The sequence below is a fragment of the Bufo bufo genome, chromosome 3, assembly GCF_905171765.1.
Source record: "Bufo bufo chromosome 3, aBufBuf1.1, whole genome shotgun sequence".
Taxonomy (NCBI): domain Eukaryota; kingdom Metazoa; phylum Chordata; class Amphibia; order Anura; family Bufonidae; genus Bufo; species Bufo bufo.
The window spans coordinates 140,763,375-140,788,687 of NC_053391.1; the positions used below are offsets into that span (position 1 = coordinate 140,763,375).

General features: G+C 41.1%; 1 protein-coding gene across 1 annotated transcript in view; it reads right to left on the reverse strand.

Annotated features, from left to right (window-relative positions):
* The window catches only part of PHEX (phosphate regulating endopeptidase homolog X-linked), a 286,267-nt gene that overhangs the window by 212,934 nt on the left and 48,020 nt on the right, over positions 1-25,313 (reverse strand). Inside the window, exons 3-5 of the mRNA XM_040423656.1 lie at positions 21,502-21,663; positions 874-960; positions 41-267 (exon numbers count right to left, since the gene is read on the reverse strand). Coding sequence (XP_040279590.1) covers positions 41-267; positions 874-960; positions 21,502-21,663 — 476 coding nt within the window. The remainder of the gene's footprint in view (positions 1-40; positions 268-873; positions 961-21,501; positions 21,664-25,313) is intronic.

Consider the following 25,313-nt stretch of genomic DNA (forward strand, 5'->3'; position numbering starts at 1 on the left):
TTTTCCGACATAAATGGAATGTAGATAGATAAATCTTTACCTTTATTATAAAGTTATTAGATATTTTGTCATCTGTGGCCACATAGACACGTATGAAGACTGAGGTACTGTATTGTCCCCTAAGATCTGCTAGAGTCTGAAGAAAGTTAAACTTCCTCTCCGACCACTTGCCTTCACTTCCAATGTTGGATTCTAGCACTGGCCAGCGAAGTGACATCTGCTTTAGTAATTTTATTAGAGGCTTCACATCAGCTTCTTCAATTTCAGCTAGAACATAGCACCAAGATGAAGAACAAGTCAAAACAGTAACAACATTCCAGACTGAACTCTGACTTTACCAAACAACAAATTTTGGAATAGAATTGTATAATAGATATAATTTAGGATACACATACAAGACTGTGGCACAGATTTATTAATGGAGTTGTGTGCACTTTTATAATGTAAAAAAGTTGAAAATATGGCATACACCATATTTGCGTTAAAATTTACATCTTTTTACACTTCTGAGAACTTTTCAAATGGGTGGGGCTTAGTGGGAAGGGGCAGGTCTAGCTGCAGCCCAACAGATTCGCTATAATTTACACCAGAAACGATCCTAAATTATAGCTGAAAACTATACCAGTCAGTCATGTGGCACACATATCTACTTGTGTTTTACTACACGTTTTAGAAACATGGGTCCCTGTGGGTAATGGATGCCACTGTATTCCACATGCATTAAACATATAGGTCAGGAGCCTTGCCACATGTATACGTTAAAACAATTAACACAGTCTAAAAAGAGAGTAAGAAGGATAATACTAATATAATATAATGAAAATACAGTATACAGGTCATTCATGTCATCCTAGATGTCCCGTTGTCACCTACTTTCATTCATACAGGAGTTGTAAAATGTCTTTGCCTTTTGTGTGGCCTCAGAATCCCGTCTTTTGCTGATAGGTTTCTCTAGAAGAGCTGGGAAATAAACAATGACAGTCAGTCTGCTGCTCTCAATAAGAATATCTCTGTGCCGCTCTCTATGAACACTAGAATGTCAATACTATACGGCATCACAAATTAAATACACAACAATCAATAAGTTCCTTGTGTTGGTTGTGATAGGCAAGACGTGAATGGAACTGAATGTCACTTCCAATGCTATGGGTAGGGTTGAATGTCGTAAATAATTCAAACTAAAGAATGTAAGATATTGCAATTCTAGAGTGTTGTTTTTTCTATTTAAAGAGAAACTATCACCAACTAAATCAGATGTACATACTGTATACTGATATTAGGGGAGAATTGTATCTTCTTCCTCATTTTCTAGCTGTTGTAGTTTGCTTTTTTCAACCTGAAGGCTCTCCATAAATGTTCAGAAACCCTTTCCGTAAGGCTGCATGTTGTAAGAGGGGAAGGCTAGCAATAGGCAAAGAGGAATAGGAAGACACCACTTAGGAAGTATGGAGAGTGTCAATATACATTTATAGAGAGAAGTGTAAGTTCAGGATCCTGGGCACCAATACAAAATCTCATCACCTATCATGTGCTATTGCTGGTGTCTGCTTATGCAGCTTAGGGTCCTATAGAGCATGGGTATCTACATTTCATGTCCTTTAGATTTAGGATGCTATGATTAAGATCCACTGATCAAACCGTGTAAGCAGACGATGCTGGAGATGGCTTTTATCTGTCATCCTCCTAAATTAAACTTGACATTTTTTAACGTGATCTTTGCAGAGTGCTGATTTTCCTCTTATGTCTTCAAGATTTATATTTTCTAAAGATGAGTAAGATTTAAGGAGCAAAGTTATTCAATACCAAATGGACAGTTTTTCATACTGTGTTGCCTCTGCAACAATGAACCACAGAGGCCAAATATACCATTGCAGCAAACAAAATAATGCATTCATTTAATAAAATCCTGAAAAAAATAATACATTAAATTAATAAAATCCCATTCACACTATGAGGCTGAAAACATAAGGTTATGTTCTACATTTAAATTGTTTTCTTCCCCCAATCCTCCAGGGACTATCTTTGTATGGCTTGTGTGCCCTTTCTGGTCAAATTCCAAACTGTGGTCCCAAATGCAGAACAGTAGAAATGGGTACAAAATTATGTAATCTGAAAATATTTAGCTTTTCAAATTTTGCAAATGTCTTTGTTATCTCTCACAATGTCACAATATATTGGTACAGGTTTTTGTAAGTAATGAGTTCAGTCTTCTTTCCTCTATTCCTTTCCAAAAAATATTTCTTTAAAAGGGGTTATCCTATGAATTTAAAACTCTTATTTTACCCACTTATCTGCTCATCAAGCACCTGAGTCTCCTAGTAAGCATTGCAATTACATCTTGTTAACCCCTTGTTAACAGTCCCTCACATTTAGCCCCAAATACCATATAAAAGGTATGCAATGCCCCCACAATGTCCTTCTCGACTGTCAAACAATGAATGACAGGTGCCTGGACCATTTCACCTGCTTGACTATGAGACCACTATACCAGCACTGAGGGGAGGAGAACAAAAAAGAAAAGCTACTGAACATGTAAGTCCAACTCTGAATGCAGGAAAAGGTGGACCAAAAGGCTACATTTCAGGGGGGTGCTACCAGAACGGAAAATGTAATGTACTTTAAAAAAGCAAACAATATTTTTATTACATGTATATTGCAATAATACTTCATTTAAAATATCCTTATAAAAAAAAACAGGTGTGGACCCAATGTGTTTGGCTTGGGGCTACTACTAAGTGCATTAAGTGGCTCCCAATTTACCCTTTAAACCTAACAAAAGGACCTGGACTTAGTTGCAGGGGAACCATTAGGCCGTTACCTCTTGGAATAGTCTCGGTTCAGGGTAGACAGAGTACGCGCAATCTGATAAACAGGCCGCAGTCAGGGTGGGCAGCTCAGATTCAGAACAGGGAATAGGCGGAGGTCAGGTACACAAACAGGCAAACAAACACAGCACACCTTAGCAGGAAACTAGCAAACTAGAACCTATTGCTCAGGCACCTTCCCACAGGAGAAGGTGCCTAAAGTACCCCAGGGTAAACAGTCATCGGCTGTGAAAAATTAGCGTGCATGTGTGAGAAATGTGGAACCATTTGCTGTCAGCTAGCAGAGGAAGCAAGCCACTAGCCACTGCTTCAAAACAGACCATGTGTTTACAGTTGGCACCCCACTCAGCCAGTATAGAGGCTAACTCATCCTACAGGGAAAAACAACTGTGGGGGGTATGAGCTAATTACATAGATCACTCAGATCAATCAGACATCATGGAACCGGGAGTTCATAAGGGATTATGAATTGACTGTCCATCGCAGAAATAAACCGGTTACATATCTGTGACCCTGGGGCCAAGAGGAACGTTCTTCTGGCCTTCCTTTGCGGGTAGGGTGCAAGGAAGTGGATATACGGAGAACTCTTAGTAGGAACCAAATAACATAACCATCTCCCTATGATCGTCCAGTGAGGAGCTATGATCCATAATGGGTTTTTGGATTCTTAGTTGACTCACCGGAGCAAGGGGGAGTGGGATCCTTCCCGGGGGAGGGAGGGGAGTGACCGACTACAGGTGAAAAGGCCCATGCAGGCCAGAGGCCAGAGTCTTTCTCTGAAGGGGGTCACATCGTGTAATGTGTTTGGAGGGAACATGGACAAACTGCTGATGTCACTGCTCCCGTGTGGCTATAGCATTCATCATCATAACCCAAAGGATTACTCATCTACCCGGTAACTGACTTTTCATCTGTTTAACTCTGTTTGTACCATAACATCTGACCATTGTATATATCTGTGTGTATATAGTGCTGTGTTTAGTGCCCCTTATGGCAATTAAATATATAAATTAATCTTGCGCTGTTCTAAATTTCTCGATCACGAATACCCACGTTTGTGTTTCGGCATAACGTTGTACACTACCTGGGGTTGGTTCCTGACCCGATATAATCCCATTAACGGACCAGGCATTTATCTAATGATAAACTGGTGGCAGTCTACCGGGCTGGCTAGGTTCTGTCTCACTGGGATAGTGAAAGGACCCTCTCAGCTTGTCTGGGTTGTGAGCGAGTGTTGTGTCACGCTGAAAGTAGCGTGGAACACCCTCTCTCACTCCCCGTGCTTCCCTGCGCCTGTGGGGACAGGAGGTGTCTGTGTAAACTGTGCCAAGTTGACCTTACAAACCCCCAGGGAGGGTGTAATGTCATGTCTTGGTAACAAGTGACGAAACCGTATCACGTGATCCCGACGTACAGAGATGTCTGGCGGGGCTGCGAGGGGAGGTATTCGTCACAGCATGTACTAGCCCTTTAAGAGCTGAAGAGAGAAAGCTTGCCCTACAGGAATACAGAGGTATTGCAAGCAGGAAGCAGGCCTCAGCATGTGTGGAAAGAAAATCGCTACTCTAGCGACTGAACCAATTGTATACCACATTCAATATTGATTTACATGTAAACCCGTTCATGTGTTTCTAGTACATTTGTACTGAATGTTCTTGGACATTTGAAAGTCTTATTTCATTGGCTGAAGATTGTGTTTCTGTTACAATGTTTACATGTGTTTGCTGCTCCACAGCCCATCAACTGGACCTTGTGAATACTGATACATGTAGTATTATTTCCTAAGTTAGATGACCTGAAAAAAAACAAATAATCGGAAACAGAACTAATATTGTTATATTGCATAACAGAAGTGTATGCCACTGCATTAGCAAAACTAGGTATTTGACTTGATAATGTTATTGTCTTTTGGCAGTGTTTGCACTTATAACAGCTGTAGATTCAGCAAGTATACAGCATATTGTAATTCATGCATCATAATATTATCAGTGAGGAAATAAAAATTAAAGTACAAACATGAAAACACAAAGTACAACACAAACACGCAAAATGTTCTAAGTAATAACATCCTATAGTTCTTAATAATTATTGCTGAACAAATACTGAAAAAGTAGCATAGCATAAATGTCCAGAGTTTATGTTCACTCATTTATATTGATGGGATATGTAACTGATTTACTAAGGGTGCATCCTATGTCTATAGATAAGATATAAATAAGCAAAGACAGACTCCCTCCACACACCAGAATTGAGCCTCCCCCAAATCAGCACTACAGAATAATAATTGTAACACAGATTATGAATGATATGTGAACACACTGTGCTGCAAAATCTATAGAACCTCTATAATTCCTCCTTAAAACTAGATGTATAAATGCTAAAATAAACTTAAAAAAAGAAAAATAATACCAAATTTGTCATTATATCATAAATTTTCTTAACCCCTTCTACCCCAGGCCAGTTTTCGCCCTTTTGCCCAGGCCATTTTTTGCAAATCTGACGTGTCACTTTATGTGGTAATAGCTTTGGAACAATTTTATTTATCCAAGCCATTCTGAGATTGTTTTCTCGTGACACATTGTATTGCACTGCATGATAGTCATAAATTTGAGTCAATATATTTTTACCTTTATTTATGAAAAAATCCCAAATTTACCCAAAAATTTGAAAAATTCACCATTTTCAAAATTTCATTTTCTCTGCTTTTAAAACAGAAAGTGATACCTCATAAAATATTTATTACTTAACATTCACCATGTCTACTTTATGTTGGCATCATTTTGTAAATGTCATTTTTTTAGGACATTATACAGCTTATAATTTTAGAAGCAATTCTTAAAATTTTTAAGAATTTCCGAAACCCACTTTTTAAGGAGCAGTTCAATTCTGAAGTCATTTTCAAAATGTAAAAAAAAAAAAAATTTCTATAATACTTCGAGGGTTAACAGTAAAAAAAAATCAATATTTATTACCCTGATTCTGCGATTTACAGAAACACATGTGGTCATAAACTGATGTAAGGGCACACGGCAGGGTGCAGCAGAAAAGGAACCCCATATGGTTTTTGGAAGGCAGATTTTGCTGGACTGGTTTTTAGATGCCATGTCCCATTTGAAGCCCCACAGATGCACCTTACAGTAGAAACTCCCAAAAAGTGATCCCATTTTGGAAACTTGGGGATTAGGTGCCAGTTTTATTGGTACTATTTTTGGGTACATATGATTTTTAATTGCTCTATATTACGTTTTTTGTGAGGCAAGGTAACCGTTTTTATTTTTTATTTTTCACAACATCTGTCTGACAGGGTAGATCATGTGCGATTTTTATAGAGCAGGTTGATATGGATGCAACAATATCAAATATGTCTACTTTCTTTGTTTGTTTAAGTTTTACATAATAAAGCATTTTTGAAAAAAAATATATGTTTTTGTGTCTCCATTTTATGAAAGCCTTATTTTTTATTTTTTTTCTGCCGATGATCTCATGCAGGGGCTCGTTTTTTGCAGGAAGAGTTGACGTTTTTGTTGGTACCATTTTTGGGTACATATGATTTCTTGTTTATTCATTATTACACTTTATGGGACAAGGTGACCAAAATATTGGTAATTTTGGCAGTTTTTATTTATTTATTTTTACAGCGTTCACCTGAGGGGTTAGGGCATGTGGCATTTTTATAGAGCAGATTGTTATGGATGTGGCAATATCTAATATAGGTATATACTTTTTCTTATTTATTTAAGTTTTACACAATAATAGCATTTTTGAAACCCAAAAAATGATGTTTTAGTGTCTCTATAGTCTGAGAGCCATAGCATTTTTATTTTTTTGACCGATTGTCTTAGGTAGTCTCTCATTTTTTGCAGGATGAAGTGACGGTTTGATTGGTACTATTTTGGGGGGCATACGCCTTTTTGATCGCTTGGTGGCTTTTTTGCCACTGTTTTTATTTTAATATTTTTACGGTGTTAACTTGAGGGGTTAGGTCATATCATATTTTTATACAGCACGTTGTTACGGATGCAGCAATGCCTAATATGTCTATTTTTTATTTATTTCACTTTAGCACAATAATAGCAGTTTTGAAACAAAAAAAATTCATCTTTTAGTGTCTCCATTGTCTGAGAGTCATAGTTTTTTTTATTTTTTGATTGATTGTCTCAGGTAGGGGCTCATGTTTTTGCAGGATGAGGTGATGGTTTGATTGGTATTTGGGGAGCATAAGTGTTGAGGGAAGTGTTATATTTAAATATATATGTATATATGCCCTGACATATACAGTACAGACCAAAAGTTTGGACACACCTTCTCATTCAAAGAGTTTTCTTTATTTTCATGACTATGAAGGCATCAAAACTATGAATTAACACATGTGGAATTATATACATAACAAACAAGTGTGAAACAACTGAAAATATGTCATATTCTAGGTTCTTCAAAGTAGCCACCTTTTGCTTTGATTACTGCTTTGCACACTCTTGGCATTCTCTTGATGAGCTTCAAGAGGTAGTCCCCTGAAATGGTCTTCCAACAGTCTTGAAGGAGTTCCCAGAGATGCTTAGCACTTGTTGGCCCTTTTGCCTTCACTCTGCGGTCCAGCTCACCCCAAACCATCTCGATTGGGTTCAGGTCCGGTGACTGTGGAGGCCAGGTCATCTGGCGCAGCACCCCATCACTCTCCTTCATGGTCAAATAGCCCTTACTTTCAAAGTTTTCCCAATTTTTCGGCTGACTGACTGACCTTAATTTCTTAAAGTAATGATGGCCACTCGTTTTTCTTTACTTAGCTGCTTTTTTCTTGCCATAATACAAATTCTAACAGTCTATTCAGTAGGACTATCAGCTGTGTATCCACCTGACTTCTCCTCAACGCAACTGATGGTCCCAACCCCATTTATAAGGCAAGAAATCCCACTTATTAAACCTGTCAGGGCACACCTGTGAAGTGAAAACCATTTCAGGGGACTACCTCTTGAAGCTCATCAAGAGAATGCCAAGAGTGTGCAAAGCAGTAATCAAAGCAAAAGGTGGCTACTTTGAAGAACCTAGAATATGACATATTTTCAGTTGTTTCACACTTGTTTGTTATGTATATAATTCCACATGTGTTAATTCATAGTTTTGATGCCTTCAGTGTGAATCTACAATTTTCATAGTCATGAAAATAAAGAAAACTCTTTGAATGAGAAGGTGTGTCCAAACTTTTGGTCTGTACTGTATACATATATATATTGGCCCTTTTCTATGGGCCCGTCCAGGTGGGACATGTGTGTATACATGGAGATGTATGTATGCCCCCTTGGCAGCATGCATCTCTGTGTATATGGTATATTATATGGGTGGGCTTATTGGTTATATCTATCTATCTATATATATATATATATATATATATATATTTATGGATGTGCCCCAAACATCCATGAATATATATGTATGTATGCCTCCCACCAGAAGATTTGTATATATATGTGTATGGATGTGCCCCAAGCATCTATACACGTATAGTATACAGATAAAGATGCCCCCTGTTCAGGTGCCCCCCCTTTCTCTTCCTGCATCCCTGCAGGAGATGAGAAGGTCACCAGATGGCTGGACAATTATGTCCAGCCTCTGGTGACCTCAAAAGGCATAGGATCAATAGAGATCCGATGCCTTTTGGGATTAACTATAGTTAACATAACAGAGAGAGGTGAACAAACGTCCCTCCCTCTGTTATCTGCATACCTCCGGTGCGATAATTATCACGCCGCAGGGTATGCAGATGCGCTACAGGCGGAGGATCAAAGGAACCCTCCGCCTGGAATTGCGCTCCGGGATGCGCGGGTCGGCGCGGTGACGTCATATCACCGCGCCGCCCCACGTGTTCTGAACTTAAATAGTCCGGGGGCACTACGCTGAGGCACTTTTGGAACCAGCCCCCAGCCGGAGAGGATCATCCCCTAGGAAAACGAGCACCCCCTGGACAACGAGCATACCGGCTGAGTATCACTATTTCCCCCTATACCACCAACGAACCCTTATTCTCCTGCATTAACCCTCCCTATCCCACCAACGAATTAACCCTTATCTATTCCCCCTATACCACCAACGATTCCCCTGCATTAACCCTTACTCCCCCCTATACCACCAACGAATCCCTGATTCCCCTGCATTAACCCTTACTCCCCCCTATCATTATTCCCCTGCATTAACCCTTACTCCTCCTATACCACCAACGTACCCTAATTCCGCTGTATTCCCCCAACATTGAATATCCCTCATTCCCCTATATCCCCTGCTACCCTGGTTTTACCCCTGTTACTCAACCCTTATACCTCCCCTGGTATATATCATCCCATCTTCTACCCCTGGTACCCCTTGATACCCCTTCACGGCTGCCTTGCATACCCCAGCAGCAGCTGTGTCTGTATTAACCCCTTGTTATTCCCCGTAGGGATAGTATATTGACAGGATTGGGTGGGCTGCTGTTAACGTGTATGTGTTAGGTATAGTTAGATTTTGGGGGTGAGTATTATAGTGGGATTGTGTCTAGTGTAGTCAATACCATATTAGTGTGTTGTTATAGTATATTGTGTACTGCTATAAATATATCTATTCCATTGATATAGATATATATAATTATAAGCAGATATCAGACTATAACGTATAGTGTTTTAATAAATACCTTTTATTTAATCACCGTGTGTGGTCTCTTATTGTAATAGGCGCCGCAGCAATAGACGTAGGCAGTTCAGAGTAGAGTAAGGTAATCAGTAGTGATTGTTTAATTGGTATAAATAGGCGGCGGCATCACTAGACGACTCACGCCTATTTATGAATATTAATTATTGACTTTTGCATAAATTTCAATAATTAATATCCCCCGTAACATTGGCGAGCCAGGCCCACTGCTAGGAATTTGTTTTCGGTGTTTGATTTTGGTGAAAAAAATCACTTACGCTGTGAACTAATCAGGCGGGAGGGACGTGGTCAATGGATTCTGAGCGTCTATAGCCTGATAGTTCGTACAGGTAAAGCGATTTATTCAATCAGGACCAAACACAGAACAATCTCTACAGCAGAGAATCTAAAATCTTTTCAGATTTTTTTTGTATTAATATTTTCTGATTCCCTTACACGCCAACTGAAGACTGGAGAGAAGTCATCACCTACAACACTGAAGAGAGAACCATCATCATTGAAGCCGAACAAAAGTCGTCTGGCTGGTCGGGAGAAGGTGTTCCGAATATTGAAGGACCTCCTCCACGCAGCAACACAGTACAACGAACAACAGCACGAAAGAAGATGGCCTCTCATCAAAAAGTGAGTATGAACTTTTCCACACTGCAACACCTCAGCAAACATAGCACATACAACCCCATTATTCCCACCACTTACAAATCCACTGAGCTGCTATGGTCCACTTTATTGGACCAGGCATACGCTCATGATAAACTCTGCATTAATAATAGTGTATAGAATAAATTAGGGTGAGCACTCAGCAAATGGCGTTTTGGAAATTAAAAGTTTAATTAAACACTAAAATAATGTTAAAATAATGTTAAAATACAAAAATACTAAATGAAGGATAAATATGTATATACAATTTCATACATTAACAATTCGCATACATTCACAATTCGCATAGATATGCATTTGTCCCATTAGGTATACACAGTCTCTTTGTAGGACAATGTGTTGTTATATATAGTTGTTGAATATAATAAATGTCCTGTATAGGTTATCCTACTAAAACGTCTCTTTCAACAATCATATGCTGGTTGATAATAAATAGTACGTCTTCGGTAATATCACCCAATATCATATATATTTGTTCAGCTTTGCGCTTGCTGATTCAAATTTTGTGGTGCCGGTCGTGCCGGTATTAGGGCAGATTATGGAGGTAACTGAGTCTTACCTTCCTCGTGTCTGTCCCAAGTTTTCCTCTAATCTAGCGAGGGCAACGCAGGACACAATTGGCGTGGCTCTGCGCGCTCCTTCGTAGACTCACCGACTTCTCGCAGGAGTTGAAGCTCTCTTCCGGCTTAGTCCGTTCACGTGACTTGTATCCAGCGCAACAAGCACAACAGAGAGTCTATCTTTTCCAGGTTATTAAATTTCTCGCATGGCCATGCAAGTTACTGCGGAGATATTTTCTTCTTTATTAAAGCGATCCAGCACAGACGCGTTTCGGGAACTCTCCTTCCCTTCATCAGTGGTATCGCATCTGTAGCAATCTCCGCCTTTTATACCCACATTCTAGATCAAAACTGTGGATTCCTGGATTTTACTGGACCATAAATACTCTGTTGCGTTTTATATGCGTTTTATGTGTGCTTTTTTCGCACTTATGCGTTTTTTGCAATATGGATTCCTTTTCTCATTCTAAAGCTCTTGTATGAAGGAAAATATTGTCCAAGATTGCATGGATGAGTTATTCACAATTTAAACTTTGTTTTTATCTTTTTTCTCTATTTTTTCTTTTTTTCTTTTTTTCAATTTTCAATATGTATATATAACAAATGGAATTGTATAGATTGGTATAAAAATCACTTGGTTGTTATACAATATATCCTTTAGTGTATTACACACACACTGATTCATAAAAATATAAATAAATTCATAAAAACTTATTAAGATCAAAAACATTCATATCTTTGCGGATTTTCGCTGAGACATATATTAGGTACTGTTGTTTGATAATTCATATTGTAAATGATGCAAAACTTTTAATTTCCAAAACGCCATTTGCTGAGTGCTCACCCTAATTTATTCTATAGATATTGTTTTTTGACCAGAGGGTGGGTGTCCCTCTTGCGGGTTAGTAGCACCAATTCTATGATTTCGTCCTGAGTGAGCCACCATCTTTGAATATTTGATTAATAATAGTGTGTTCAAAAAAAACAAAAAACGGCTCCAAACCTTAGCCAAATTGGTTCACACCTTTGAGGATATCATTTGGAAGCCAGAACATCTTGAAACACTTAACAGCACAACAAAGGCAGAGGAAGTTTCTAACACGGCAAACTTTCACTGCAATTGTTGTGTTGAGAACATCAAACAGTTACACACATTACAAACACAATTACAAGAGAAGTCCCAGTGTACGGTCGAGAGAGGCAGGGAGATTTGCATGTTAGAGTCTAGACTCTCGGACAAGGAGAGTTTCTACTCTGACATGGATAAGGAACTGCTCCGACTGTACACTCAGATAAATCAGTTTAGGAACAATGCGGTATCCACGAATACCATGATTGTTCAACTTCGAGAGGACCTGGCTGCGAATAAGCAAACCATTTCGGATTTACAGCAGGTCATTTCGAATCTGTCACGGCCTGGTGCTAACAGCATGTTGCCCACGAAACAGGTTTGTGTTTCGGGAACGGCACAGGGGGAGACAGCGGCGACGGCGCCAAGGTCTCCCACGGATCAAACATCTGACACAGTAGACACTAGGGGACAGATGGAACGGACGCTACATTTCACCCAAACACCCAGGGAGAACAGGTATAGCAACCGATTCCAGGAACAGGACAACAATTGGGGAGAGGAAAGTGGTTGGCCATTTACCACTTCCAATCCACCAACGTGTCCGGAAAGACAGGAAGACTTTTATCCTAACCATTCCAGTATAGAAAGGATAAACTTCCTGTTACGGATTTGCAAGGAGATCCCAAAATACGATCCCAGTGTAGATCCGTTTACTTCATGTGATATCTTCGAGGGTCACTGTAACAAGTATTCAGTGGCTCCCGAATATCGCATGGAGTTATTCAAGTTATGGTTACCTACACACCTAAACCAAAGGTATGAGGTAACGGGGAGGACGCAACCCATGAATGGACAGTTTTATGACAAGGAGGAATGTCTCTCCATACTCATGAGACTGGCAACGGGCCATTGGGACATCACTCCAGATATCCTGTCCAAGTTCAGACCCACTATACATGACGAACCTCTGTCTATGTGTAGTCGGTTTGAAGCAATGTACAGAAGGGTTACAAAGGATCACGGTATCGGAATTCCACAGGGTATGATACGTATGTTTGTGGAAAAATTCCCATACCTTGACACTGCAATCCGGTTGAGTGCAGCTAGGGAGCCATCCCTCACGGATGCTGCTATGATTATTGAACAGTGCAGACAGGATACACTGCTCAATAAGAAATCCGTCAAAGTGACGGAGCGTGCGACTGTACACGATACATCTCAAGATGAACGGGTACAGCACACAAAGGTTAATTCACCCCACGGCCCCGCCTTTGGAAAAGACAGGAGGCATTCGATGCTTCCTGTGTTTACAATACGGGCACATAAAGAGGAATTGTCCACAATGGCCACGTAATAAGCGAACAAATCCTGAGAGAACGGGCAATAATATCGGTTTCAAGATGAAACCTAATTATGCCAAATCAGTGGGGGAATATGTTGAGAAAAATCTGGGACATTCACAGGTCTAGACACCAAAACGTGTGGCTGTTGTGAATGTTCCAGCACGTTCGGTAAGGTGTGTGGAATCCCCGGAATCCACACCAAGGGTCCATAGCAAGAACCCACAAGTGGCAGTATGTACCTCACAGGTACCTACTGGGAGTCTGGTGGAAATTGAAGATCAGGGATCCCTAAAGATCTGGCCCCAGTATGTCCAATTATACTGGATTCTTCAGAGAGACCCCACATAAAAGCCAAAATCAAAAATCAGGACGCTGAAATCATGCTTGACACTGGTGCGGAAATTTCCATTACCAATGTCAAACATGATTTACATACCAACAGCCCTCAGTGTGTGGTGATCGGATTTGATCACCAACAAGGGGGGGTGAAGGCCCACAGAATAGAAGAAGTAATCGTCCAGATTACCAGTTACATGACCCTTAGGATCCCCATGTGGTATTACCCCGGTTCTGACAACATTATTGGAACCGACGTAATGACACAAAATGGGTGGATCCTAGATCAGGCAAATAGTATTATATGGAAGGGTCCCAGACAATCCAAGGTGTTTGTCATCCAACGCCAGTTTCTGGGACCACCATTGGCAACAGTAGATAACTCTACTGAAGTACTCGAACACAAATGGCCTGAGATCTTGCATAATCCAGACCTTGAGCCTACAGTCGTGGCCAAAAGTTTTGAGAATGACAAAAATATTAGTTTTCACAAAGTTTGCTGCTAAACTGCTTTTAGATCTTTGTTTCAGTTGTTTCTGTGATGTAGTGAAATATAATTACACGCACTTCAGACATTTCAAAGGCTTTTATCGACAATTACATGACATTTATGCAAAGAGTCAGTATTTGCAGTGTTGGCCCTTCTTTTTCAGAACCTCTGCAATTGGACTGGGCATGCTCTCAATCAACTTCTGGGCCAATTCCTGACTGATAGCAACCCATTCTTTCATAATCACTTCTTGGAGTTTGTCAGAATTAGTGGGTTTTTGTTTGTCCACCCGCCTCTTGATGATTGACCACAAGTTCTCAATGGGATTAAGATCTGGGGAGTTTCCAGGCCATGGACCCAAAATGTCAACGTTTTGGTCCTCGAGCCACTTAGTTATCACTTTTGCCTTATGGCACGGTGCTCCATCATGCTGGAAAATGCATTGTTCTTCACCAAACTGTTGTTGGATTGTTGGAAGAAGTTGCTGTTGGAGGGTGTTTTGGTACCATTCTTTATTCATGGCTGTGTTTTTGGGCAAAAAGAAGCAACCCCACACATGAATGGTCTCACGATGCTTTACTGTTGGCATGACACAGGACTGATGGTAGCGCTCACCTTTTCTTCTCCGGACAAGCCTTTTTCCAGATGCCCCAAACAATCGGAAAGAGGCTTCATCTGAGAATATGACTTTGCCCCAGTCCTCAGCAGTCCATTCACCATACTTTCTGCAGAAGATCAATCTGTCCCTGATGTTTTTTTTGAGAGAAGTGGCTTCTTTGCTGCCCTTCTTGACACCAGGCCATCTTCCAAAAGTCTTCGCCTCACTGTGTGTGCAGATGCGCTCACACCTGCCTGCTGCCATTCCTGAGCAAGCTCTGCACTGGTGGCACTCCGATCCCGCAGCTGAATCCTCTTTAGGAGACGATCCTGGCGCTTGCTGGACTTTCTTGGACGCCCTGAAGCCTTCTTAACAAGAATTGAACCTCTTTCCTTGAAGTTCTTGATGATCCTATAAATTGTTGATTGAGGTGCAATCTTAGTAGCCACAATATCCTTGCCTGTGAAGCCATTTTTATGCAACGCAATGATGGCTGCACGCGTTTCTTTTCAGGTCACCATGGTTAACAATGGAAGAACAATGATTTCAAGCATCACCCTCCTTTTAACATGTCAAGTCTGGCATTTTAACCCAATCAGCCTGACATAATGATCTCCAGCCTTGTGCTCGTCAACATTCTCACCTGAGTTAACAAGACGATTACTGAAATGATCTCAGCAGGTCCTTTAATGACAGCAATGAAATGCAGTGGAAAGGTTTTTTGGGGATTAAGTTAATTTTCATGGCAAAGAAGGACTATGCAATTCATCTGATCACTCTTCATAACATTCTGGAGTATATGCAAATTGCTATTATAAAAACTTAAGCAGCAACTTTTCCAATTTCCAATATTTATGTAATTCTCAAAACTTTTGGCCACGACTGTATTGTGTATGAGTACCCTGATCTATGGGCCCAGGGAAAAAATGATTGTGACAGACTGATTGGAGTTCAGGTGGACATACAAGGTCCCGACCCCCCACCTCAACGCCAATACCGCTTTCCGCCAGAAGCCACGCATTCAATCTTGGACACCGTCCAGGAATTGAAAACTAGGGGGGTGGTCATAGAGGGCAATTCTAAATGCAACAATGCCCTCTGGCCAGTAAAGAAAAAGGACACCAATGCATGGAGGCTCACCATAGACCTCCGGGTCCTTAACAAATACACCCCAATGTCCGCTCCAGTGGTGGCACAGACTCCCGACATCATGGCCAGAATAAGCGGCAAAAGTTGCATATTCTCGACCATAGATGTTGCCAATGGGTTCTTTTCAATTAAACTCACTGAAAACTGTAGGTACAAATTTGCCTTTACAGTAGGGGACAAACAGTACATGTTCGGTGTACTCCCCCAGGGGTTCCAAAGTAGTCCCACGTATTTTCACCAGGCATTGGCGGCCGTTCTGAGTGTATTTTCACGGCAGGGATGTCTTCTGCAATATGTGGACATCTTGCTCTTGCACACAGAAACCATAGAAGAACACTTGGTTCTGTTAAAAGAGCTATTGGGACTCCTGGCCAGGTCAGGACTCAAGCTGAGTCCACACAAGGCAAATTTGGCCAGAACAGAGGTGACTTTCCTTGGGGTCCAAATTTCTTTTGGAGCCAAAGGAATCGTGGCAGCCAGAGTGGAAGCCATGGTAAAGTTACCTAGGCCGGGCACTCTACAGGATTTGAGAAAATTCCTGGGAGTTGCTAACTTCATGAGGGAGTTCATAGAGGATTTTGCCGCCAAAGCGAAACCCCTCTATGAACTCCTCCGAGGAGAAGACCCCTCAATCAAAGGTTGGTCTGATGCACAGGAAGAGGCTTTTTCTACTTTGAAAAGGGACCTCTCCTCTGCCCCTGTACTGGCCACTCCCCATCCTGAAGAGGAAATAGCCATACAGGCACATACAGGGACGGAGTCTATCTCAGCGGTCCTCCTACAACAGATAGGGTATGACACTAGACCGCTGGGATACTTCTCCAGGTTACTTTCGCCCGTTGAACGAGGGTTCGATGAGTGTGCCAAACAACTGGCAGCCATACACTATGCCGTCAAAACCACAGAGCATATTGTAGGCTTCAGGCCCATCACTTTGCCGACTCCACACTCTCCATTGGCTCTCCTGCTCCGTGATACACTCCCTGGAGTCTCCCAACAGAGATTCGGGAGGTGGATTATGGATCTCAGTGGCCGGAGTCTGCAGGTGAACCACAAAGCCAAGTATGTTCTGTCCCAGTTACTGAACCAAACTGAAACCGAACATGACTGTGGCCAACCAGCGCATATCAACGCGCCACAAATTTTCAGAACCGATAAACATCCAGAAGACAGAGTCATCTTTGTTGATGGCTCTCGCTTTTACATGCATGGGACCTATGTCACAGGTTTTGCTGTGCTGGATGAGACCACAGGTACCCAGAGTCTTGTCAAGTTACCAGGTCACATGTCGGCACAGCGGGCAGAACTGGAGACGGTCAAGGAAGCCTTGCTTCTTCAACCCCCAGGGAAACGAACTATATACACTCACCTAAAGAATTATTAGGAACACCTGTTCTATTTCTCATTAATGCAATTATCTAGTCAACCAATCACATGGCAGTTGCTTCAATGCATTTAGGGGTGTGGTCCTGGTCAAGACAATCTCCTGAACTCCAAACTGAATGTCAGAATGGGAAAGAAGGGTGATTTAAGCAATTTTGAGCGTGGCATGGTTGTTGGTGCCAGACGGGCCGGTCTGAGTATTTCACAATCTGCTCAGTTACTGGGATTTTCACGCACAACCATTTCTAGGGTTTACAAAGAATGGTGTGAAAAGGGAAAAACATCCAGTATGCGGCAGTCCTGTGGGCAAAAATGCCTTGTGGATGCTAGAGGTCAGAGGAGAATGGGCCGACTGATTCAAGCTGATAGAAGAGCAACGTTGACTGAAATAACCACTCGTTACAACCGAGGAATGCAGCAAAGGATTTGTGAAGCCACAACACGCACAACCTTGAGGCGGATGGGCTACAACAGCAGAAGACCCCACCGGGTACCACTCATCTCCACTACAAATAGGAAAAAGAGGCTACAATTTGCACAAGCTCACCAAAATTGGACTGTTGAAGACTGGAAAAATGTTGCCTGGTCTGATGAGTCTCGATTTCTGTTGAGACATTCAAATGGTAGAGTCCAAATTTGGAGTAAACAGAATGAGAACATGTATCCATCATGCCTTTTTACCACTGTGCAGGCTGGTGGTGGTGGTGTAATGGTGTGGGGGATGTTTTCTGGGCACACTTTAGGCCCCTTAGTGCCAATTGGGCATCGTTTAAATTCCACGGGCTACCTGAGCATTGTTTCTGACCATGTGCATCCCTTCATGACCACCAAGTACCCATCCTCTGATGGCTACTTCCAGCAGGATAATGCACCATGTCACAAAGCTCGAATCATTTCAAATTGGTTTCTTGAACATGACAATGAGTTCACTGTACTAAAATGGCCCCCACAGTCACCAGATCTCAACCCAATAGAGCATCTTTGGGATGTGGTGGAACGGGAGCTTCGTGCCCTAGATGTGCATCCCTCAAATCTCCATCAACTGCAAGATGCTATCCTATCAATATGGGCTAACATTTCTAAAGAATGCTATCAGCACCTTGTTGAATCAATGCCACGTAGAATTAAGGCAGTTCTGAAGGCAAAAGGGGGTCCAACACCGTATTAGTATGGTGTTCCTAATAATTCTTTAGGTGAGTGTATAGCGACAGTTCATATATAGTTCATTCTCTCACCCTGCACCTGGACACATGGAAAAGACGAGGATTTGTGGACAGCCAAAACAAACCTCTGGCTCATTTGTCGGTCCTGAAAGAACTTTGGGAATGGGGCATGGCACACACGGCAGAAGCAGCCATCATAAAAATCCCTGCGCATCAGAAAGGGGACGAGCCTTTGACGCTAGGTAACAACAAGGCGGATGAATTGGCCAAACTAGCGGCAGTGTCTGGGATCCTTCGGGAAACAGGCACTGAGCTGCTTCCAGCCTACCAGATTGCAGTTCGTACCAACCTGAAAAAAGGCTCGGTGTCATTTGAGGAGGAACAAGCCAAAGATCCTCTTCTAATGACACACCTCACATATACACAGCATCCCTGGTCAATACAGCAAGGGATCCTGTGTTACGATAACGGTACACAGCAACTTCCTCTTCCCGTGGTTCCGCAGCATCTGCAAGCAGAGCTAACCAGATTGAACCTGAGAGACAAATTATACTGGCCGGGAATGTCCAACACAGTAGAGGAAGTTACACAACAGTGCCTGGTATGTGCTCAGGTCAACCCAAGGGCGTCAGCCCTGAAGCCGGTGTTGCAGCGAGTTCCTCCTGCAGATGGTCCGTGGTCCGCACTACAAATTGATTTTATAGGACCTTTACCAACAGGAAGTCGTAACTATTATTACGCACTGGTGGTAGTGGATGTCTTCTCTAAGTGGGTAGAAGCCATCCCCACGGTTAACGATTCGGCTACAAGCACTGCCCGTGTTCTCTGGGAACAGGTTATGTCACGATGGGGTATCCCCAGATTGATAGAGTCAGACAGAGGGACCCATTTCACGGGTAAGGTAATGAAAGCGCTTTGTGGTCTTTTATATTAGAGGGTTTTTTCACCCTAACCAAAAAGCTGTATTTCTGTCCTAAATGTGACAGTCACTTATGCACGTGTAATCACAGATGTGCCGTATATCAAAGGGTTTTTTCACCCTAACCAAAAAGCTGTATTTCTGTCCTAAATGTGACAGTGACTTAAGCACGTGTAATCACAGATGTGCAGTATATCAGAGGGTTTTTTCACCCCAGTAAGAAAAAAGCTGTATTTCTGGCCTTAATGTGACAGTGTCTTATGCATGTGTAATCACAGATGTGCAGTATATTAGAGGCTTTTTTCACCCCAGTAACCAAAAAGCTGTATTTCTGTCCTAAATGTGACAGTGACTTATGCACGTGTAATCACAGATGTGCAGTATGTAACCAAAAAGCTGTATTTCTGTCCTAAATGTGACAGTGTCTTATGCATGTGTAATCACAGATGTGCAGTATATTACAGGCTTTTTTTTACCCCAGTAACCAAAAAGCTGTATTTCTGTCCTAAATGTGACAGTGACTTATGCACCTGTAATCACAGATGTGCAGTATATTAGAGGCTTTTTTCACCCTAACCAAAAAGCTGTATTTCTGTCCTAAATGTGACAGTCACTTATGCTTGTCTAATCCCAGATGTGCAGTATATTAGAGGCTTTTTTCACCCCAGTATGCCAAAGCTGTATTTCTGGACTTGCAGATAGCCTATGCTGGTGCACTATCGTTGCATAAAATGGCTGCCGATCAGGTATTGATATTGATTAAATGAAGAAAAAAAAGTTCGTTTTCAGCAGTACTTGGCTCAGGGCAGGCTTAAAAAAATTGTGCACTGCACCCACAAAACACTTTTTCTGTAGATTGCTGAGTACATAAACCAGTTCTTGATAAGATCGCTCCCTGATCTCTCCCTCACAGCAGCTGCAGCCTCTCCCTACACTAATCCGATCCGAGCAGAGTGACGGGCGGCGCTAATTGACTCCAGCTTAAATAGAGGCTGAGGCACTTTTGAAACCAGCATATTGGAAACAAAAAAAATGATGTTTTAGTTCTCTATGTTCTGAAAGCTATAGTTGTATTTATTTTTTGAGTGATTTTCTTATGTAGGATCAAATTTTTTGCGGGATGAGGTGACAGTTTTATTGGTACCATTTTGTGGTACATACGCCTTTTTTGATCGCTTAGTGTTTATCACAGTTTTTATTTTTTATTTTTTTAATGGTGTTTATCGAACGGGGATATGTGATATATTTATAGAGCCGGTCGTTACGGACGAGTCGACACCTTATATGTGTGTTCTTTCTATTTTTTTCTAATTTTTATTCTAAAATCTGGGGAAAGGGGAGTTTTTTCTTTTTTTACTTGAAACATTATTTTTTTTATTAAAAACACATTTTAATTTTTTTTAAACTTTATTTCTGTCCCACTCTGGGACTTTAACTTTTGGGGGTCTGATCCCCTCTGCAATGCATTACAATACATCTGTATTGTAATGCATTGCCTGTTAGTGTATAACACTGAGTAATACACTAACAGTTTGCCTAGGAGACCTATCCTGAGGCTGGATCTCCTGGACACCTGTAGAAGGCAAGTCCCGATGCCGTGCAAGGCATTGGACAGCCTCTGCACGGCATCGGGCTGCCTTGTCAATCATCGGGTCCCCCCACAGCAGCGCGGGGACCCAATGGGCTCCCTCACTCGCAGCAAACCCCTTCTATGTCACGGTCAGTGCTGACCGCTTTTACAGCTATGCCGGTGGATACAGCAGGGGTCTGGCTATCATGGACTGCTGGAACCCTGTAGTGATCTGGCGCGTACAGGTCCGCGTACTATTACGTCAAGATGTGGGAAGTCACTGACTTCCATGATGTAATAGTACGTCATTTGTCAGGAAGGGGTTAATATTACCCTGTTGTAAATAGTAATTCCTGTGTTCAACAATTAAAAAGAAACAACGGTACTGTATGTTTTCTCCTTTTTCTCCTTCAATTTGTTTTTCTGGAGAGATTCACTTTACCTCCCTCTTTTCCCCTTGACCTTAGACTGTATGAACAATTGTTTTGGGAAATGAAGAATGGCTTAGCATGTCTTGTGTCTGGTTGGGAAATCATAGAAATAGAAAGTTACAATAATTCTGTATGACTTTTATGCATTTTATGGCATTGCAGTTATACTGCATTCATATGAGATCGTTCATATGGCATTTGCCAACAATTCAGGTCTTAAAATATTTTTTTCTATTTCCCATAGACTTAACTCTAACATTTTTTGGGTAAATCCAACCATTATTCATGCCATGTGCTGATTTTTGCACAGATATAATAAAAACCTACCTTTAATTTTAAGGTCCACATTATTCCTCAACCAAGGATAGATTCCATAGTTTGATTGGTCATCAGGAATTGGATTACTTTCCATCCAGCCACCACATGCAAACTGGAAAAAGTTGTCACAAGGATCAAAAGAAAGGTTCATTTTGTTTCGTATAGAAGCAGCTGAAGAACAGGAGAAAATGTTTCAGATTAGAAACTCTTTTACTTGTACAAAATAAAAATATTTAACACATAAAAAGAGTTGTCAGACCTGTTTATTTAAATACTTAGAATGCTTTAAATTAATAAAATAATTAATACTCACCTTACCAATTCCCTACCGCTCATGCTAAGACACTTCATAGTCCCTGTTACAATAGTTTCCCACTAGTGCTAACTGCCGGATACTACGCTTCCCTGCCGAAGCCCATTGACTATAATGGGACCCAGTGGGGACCCTGCCTGTTTCTGGCATTATTGCTGGGATTCGGATGGACAAAACTCGCTGCTTGCTGCGATATTTGTCTGGCACAATCTCAGAACTAATGCCGGAAACAGGCCAGATCCACTCTGGGTCCCATTATAGTCAATAGGGCCTGGCAGAGCTCTGGTAGTTTACAGCTATGCCTGATGCAATGTAGTCCAGCAAGTTGTTCCTCTACCAGAACAGCCTGCCAGAACAGTTAGTGCTAGTGTGACACCAGCCTTAATTATGAGCAAATTTCTTTAAATTAATTTACTTCTGATTCATCCAACTTTGCAAAAATAATAATTTTGGGTATGATTCTATCCAAATAGTCAAAGAGAAACAGACAGAGAAAAGGCCAGCCAAAGTATAATGTCCTCTTTCACGTGGGGAACCACCATGCCATGTGACCTAGGTGCAACTGCCAAGGGTCAATCTATTTCACGCACTAAATCTTGCATGCCCTTACACACAGTCTTTCATGCACCCCAACATGCTGCCACCATCTATGACATTTAAATTAATATACCAATTAATTAGGGGCTCATAGAAAACGCCACAACGCCCCACTCGCAAACAGGCTCACAGTAGCACTAGTCACACTTACAGCAAATAGATGGTAATGCAAACCGTACTCATACACTTAAAAATGGAGGTTACTGGGCTTGTTCAGAGCACAAGGCAAAACAATTAAATATGTTCTTTAATTTACTAAAAAGGGTACAGTACTTAGTTACAAAAATTAAAAGAAAATACATAAAGACATATATATATAAACGTGCACAAAACAGTTATAAAAAGAAAATGATAAAAGCAGAAACGTCCTTTCCACTTAAAGAATTGTGTGATAAGAGTTCGTTCTGGTTCCAGAGACAGGAGAACATGAAACACAACCCAATGTTGATCAAAACCCCAAATTGTGTCATTCAAATATCTCTTTTTTAGCCCCCTTCGTCAGATGGTGGGGCTGAGAAGAGTCTCCCCCATATCCTTGGCCCGGCCTTCTGGGAAGGCCTTCATTATGGGTGCATGCTCCACCTCTATCCCTCGGCTGGTAAGCATAAAATGTTAATAAAACATGGCTTCCCGTCCACACTAATGGTGCCAATACATCTGACGTATCCAGCATTACCATGAGGCTCTAGTGTCCCATCTAGAAAACTACAATTGCCTGTTTATCCATATTCTAAGTGCCAGCTCTTGAATAAAAGATAATTGCATCGGACGGTAAGAAGCTACAGATTCTTCATTGCTTCTTCACCATTTTTATACCATTTTTTAATGAAACCATTTTAAAATGTGTATGACTTTTTAATCACTTTTATCACATTTTTTTTGAAAGTAAAGCAAAAAATAAACAAATGTTGAATTGGTTGTTTTTTTTTTTTCCATTACAGTGTTCATCGCACAGGATAAATACCTTTATACACTGCCTGTCCAAAAAAAAGTCGCCACCAAAAAAAAAAAGGTCACGCATTCGCTGTGGCATTGTTTTTATAAGCTTCTGCAATGTCACAAGATTTATTTCCATCCAGTGTTGCATTAATATTTCACCAAGATCTTGCATTAATGATGGTAGAGTCTGACTGCTGCGCAAAGCCTTCTCCAGCACATCCCAAAGATTCTCAATGGGGTTAAGGTCTGGACTCTGTGGTGGCCAATCCATGTGTTAAAATGATGTCTCATGCTCCCTGAACCACTCTTTCACAATTTGAGCCCGATGATTCCTGGCAATGTCATCTTGGAATATGCCCGTGCCATCAGGGAAGAAAAAATCCTTTAATGGAATAACCTGGTCATTCAGTATGTTCAGGTAGTCAGTTGACCTCATTCTTGGAGCACATACTGTTGCTGAACCTAGACCTGACCAACTGCAGCAAACCCAGATCATAGCACTGCCCCCACAGGCTTGTACAGTAGGCACTAGGCATGATGGGTGCATCACTTCATCTGCCTCTCTTCTTACCCTGATGCACCCATCACTCTGGAACAAGGTAAATCTGGACTCATCAGACCACATGACCTTCTTCCATTGCTCCAGAGTCCAATCTTTATGCTCCCTAGCAAATTAAAGCCTTTTTTTCTGGTTTGCCTCGCTGGTTAGTGGTTTTCTTACGGCTACACAACTGTTCAGTCCCAATCCCTTGAGTTCCCTTCGCATTGTGCGTGTGGAAATGCTCCTACTTTCACTATTAAACATAGCCCTAAGTTCTACTGTTGTTTTTCTTCTAATTGAATTCACCAAATGTTTAAGTGATCGCCGATCACGATCATTCAGGATTTTTTCCCCTGCCACATTTCTTCCTCGAATACGATGGGTCCCCACTATCCTTCCAGTTTTTAATAATGCGTTGGACAGTTCTTATCCCAATTTTAGTAGTTTCTGTAATCTCCTTAGATGTTTTCTCTGATTGATGCATGCCAATGATTTGACCCTTCTCAAACAGACTAACATCTTTTCCACGACCATGAGATGTGTCTTTCGACATGGTTGTTTAAGAAATGAGAAGCAACTCATTGCACCAGTTGGGGTTAAATAACTTATTGCCAGCTGAAATATAATTGTCCATGCAGTAATTATCCAATAGGAGGCTCATAACTATTTACTTAGTTAAATCCAGGTGGCGATTTTTTTTGGACAGGCAGCGTATTTTAACAGTATGGGCATTTTGGGATAAGGCGGTGCAAATTATCTATTTTTATTTTAAATTTTTATTATGGGAAAGGGGGTTATTTGAATTTTTATATTTTATACACATTTTAAGTCCCATTAGGAGACTTGAACATGTGATCGTTAGATCGTTTTACCATAGACTGCAATGAGTTACCATTGTAGGCTATGGGAGATTCAATATGAGCAGGGCTCCAAAGGAACTATTGCTTTGGTAGCCCTGGATCCTTCCTAAGGCTTGAGGCTACAGCAGCAAACAAATGGCTTTCCTGATCTCAGCAAGAGGGAGTCATTTGGGCCGTAGGACCGAAGTCTCTCAGATGCTGTGGTTAAATTTGACCACAGCATATAAAGAGTTAAATATCTGTGATCAGCATTATCACCAATCACAGACATTTTTGTTTAAGACAGCAGAAAGCCGGCAGTTACGCCACCCAGCATGTGCTATTTTTGAAAAACAGACTTCCATAGTACATGTATGGTAGATGTCCTTAAGGGATAAAACAGGCCTTAAGGTACAGCATCCCATTTGCACACAGCCATAATGTACATTATGTAATTATTAGTATTATTTAGAAATTTTTATTACTGTCTATGAATAAATATTTTCTATCTGAGAAACAGAGTATGTTATGTTTATTTATCTCATATTTATATACCCAGAGAGCCGTTTATTTCTGCACATTAATCTAAATT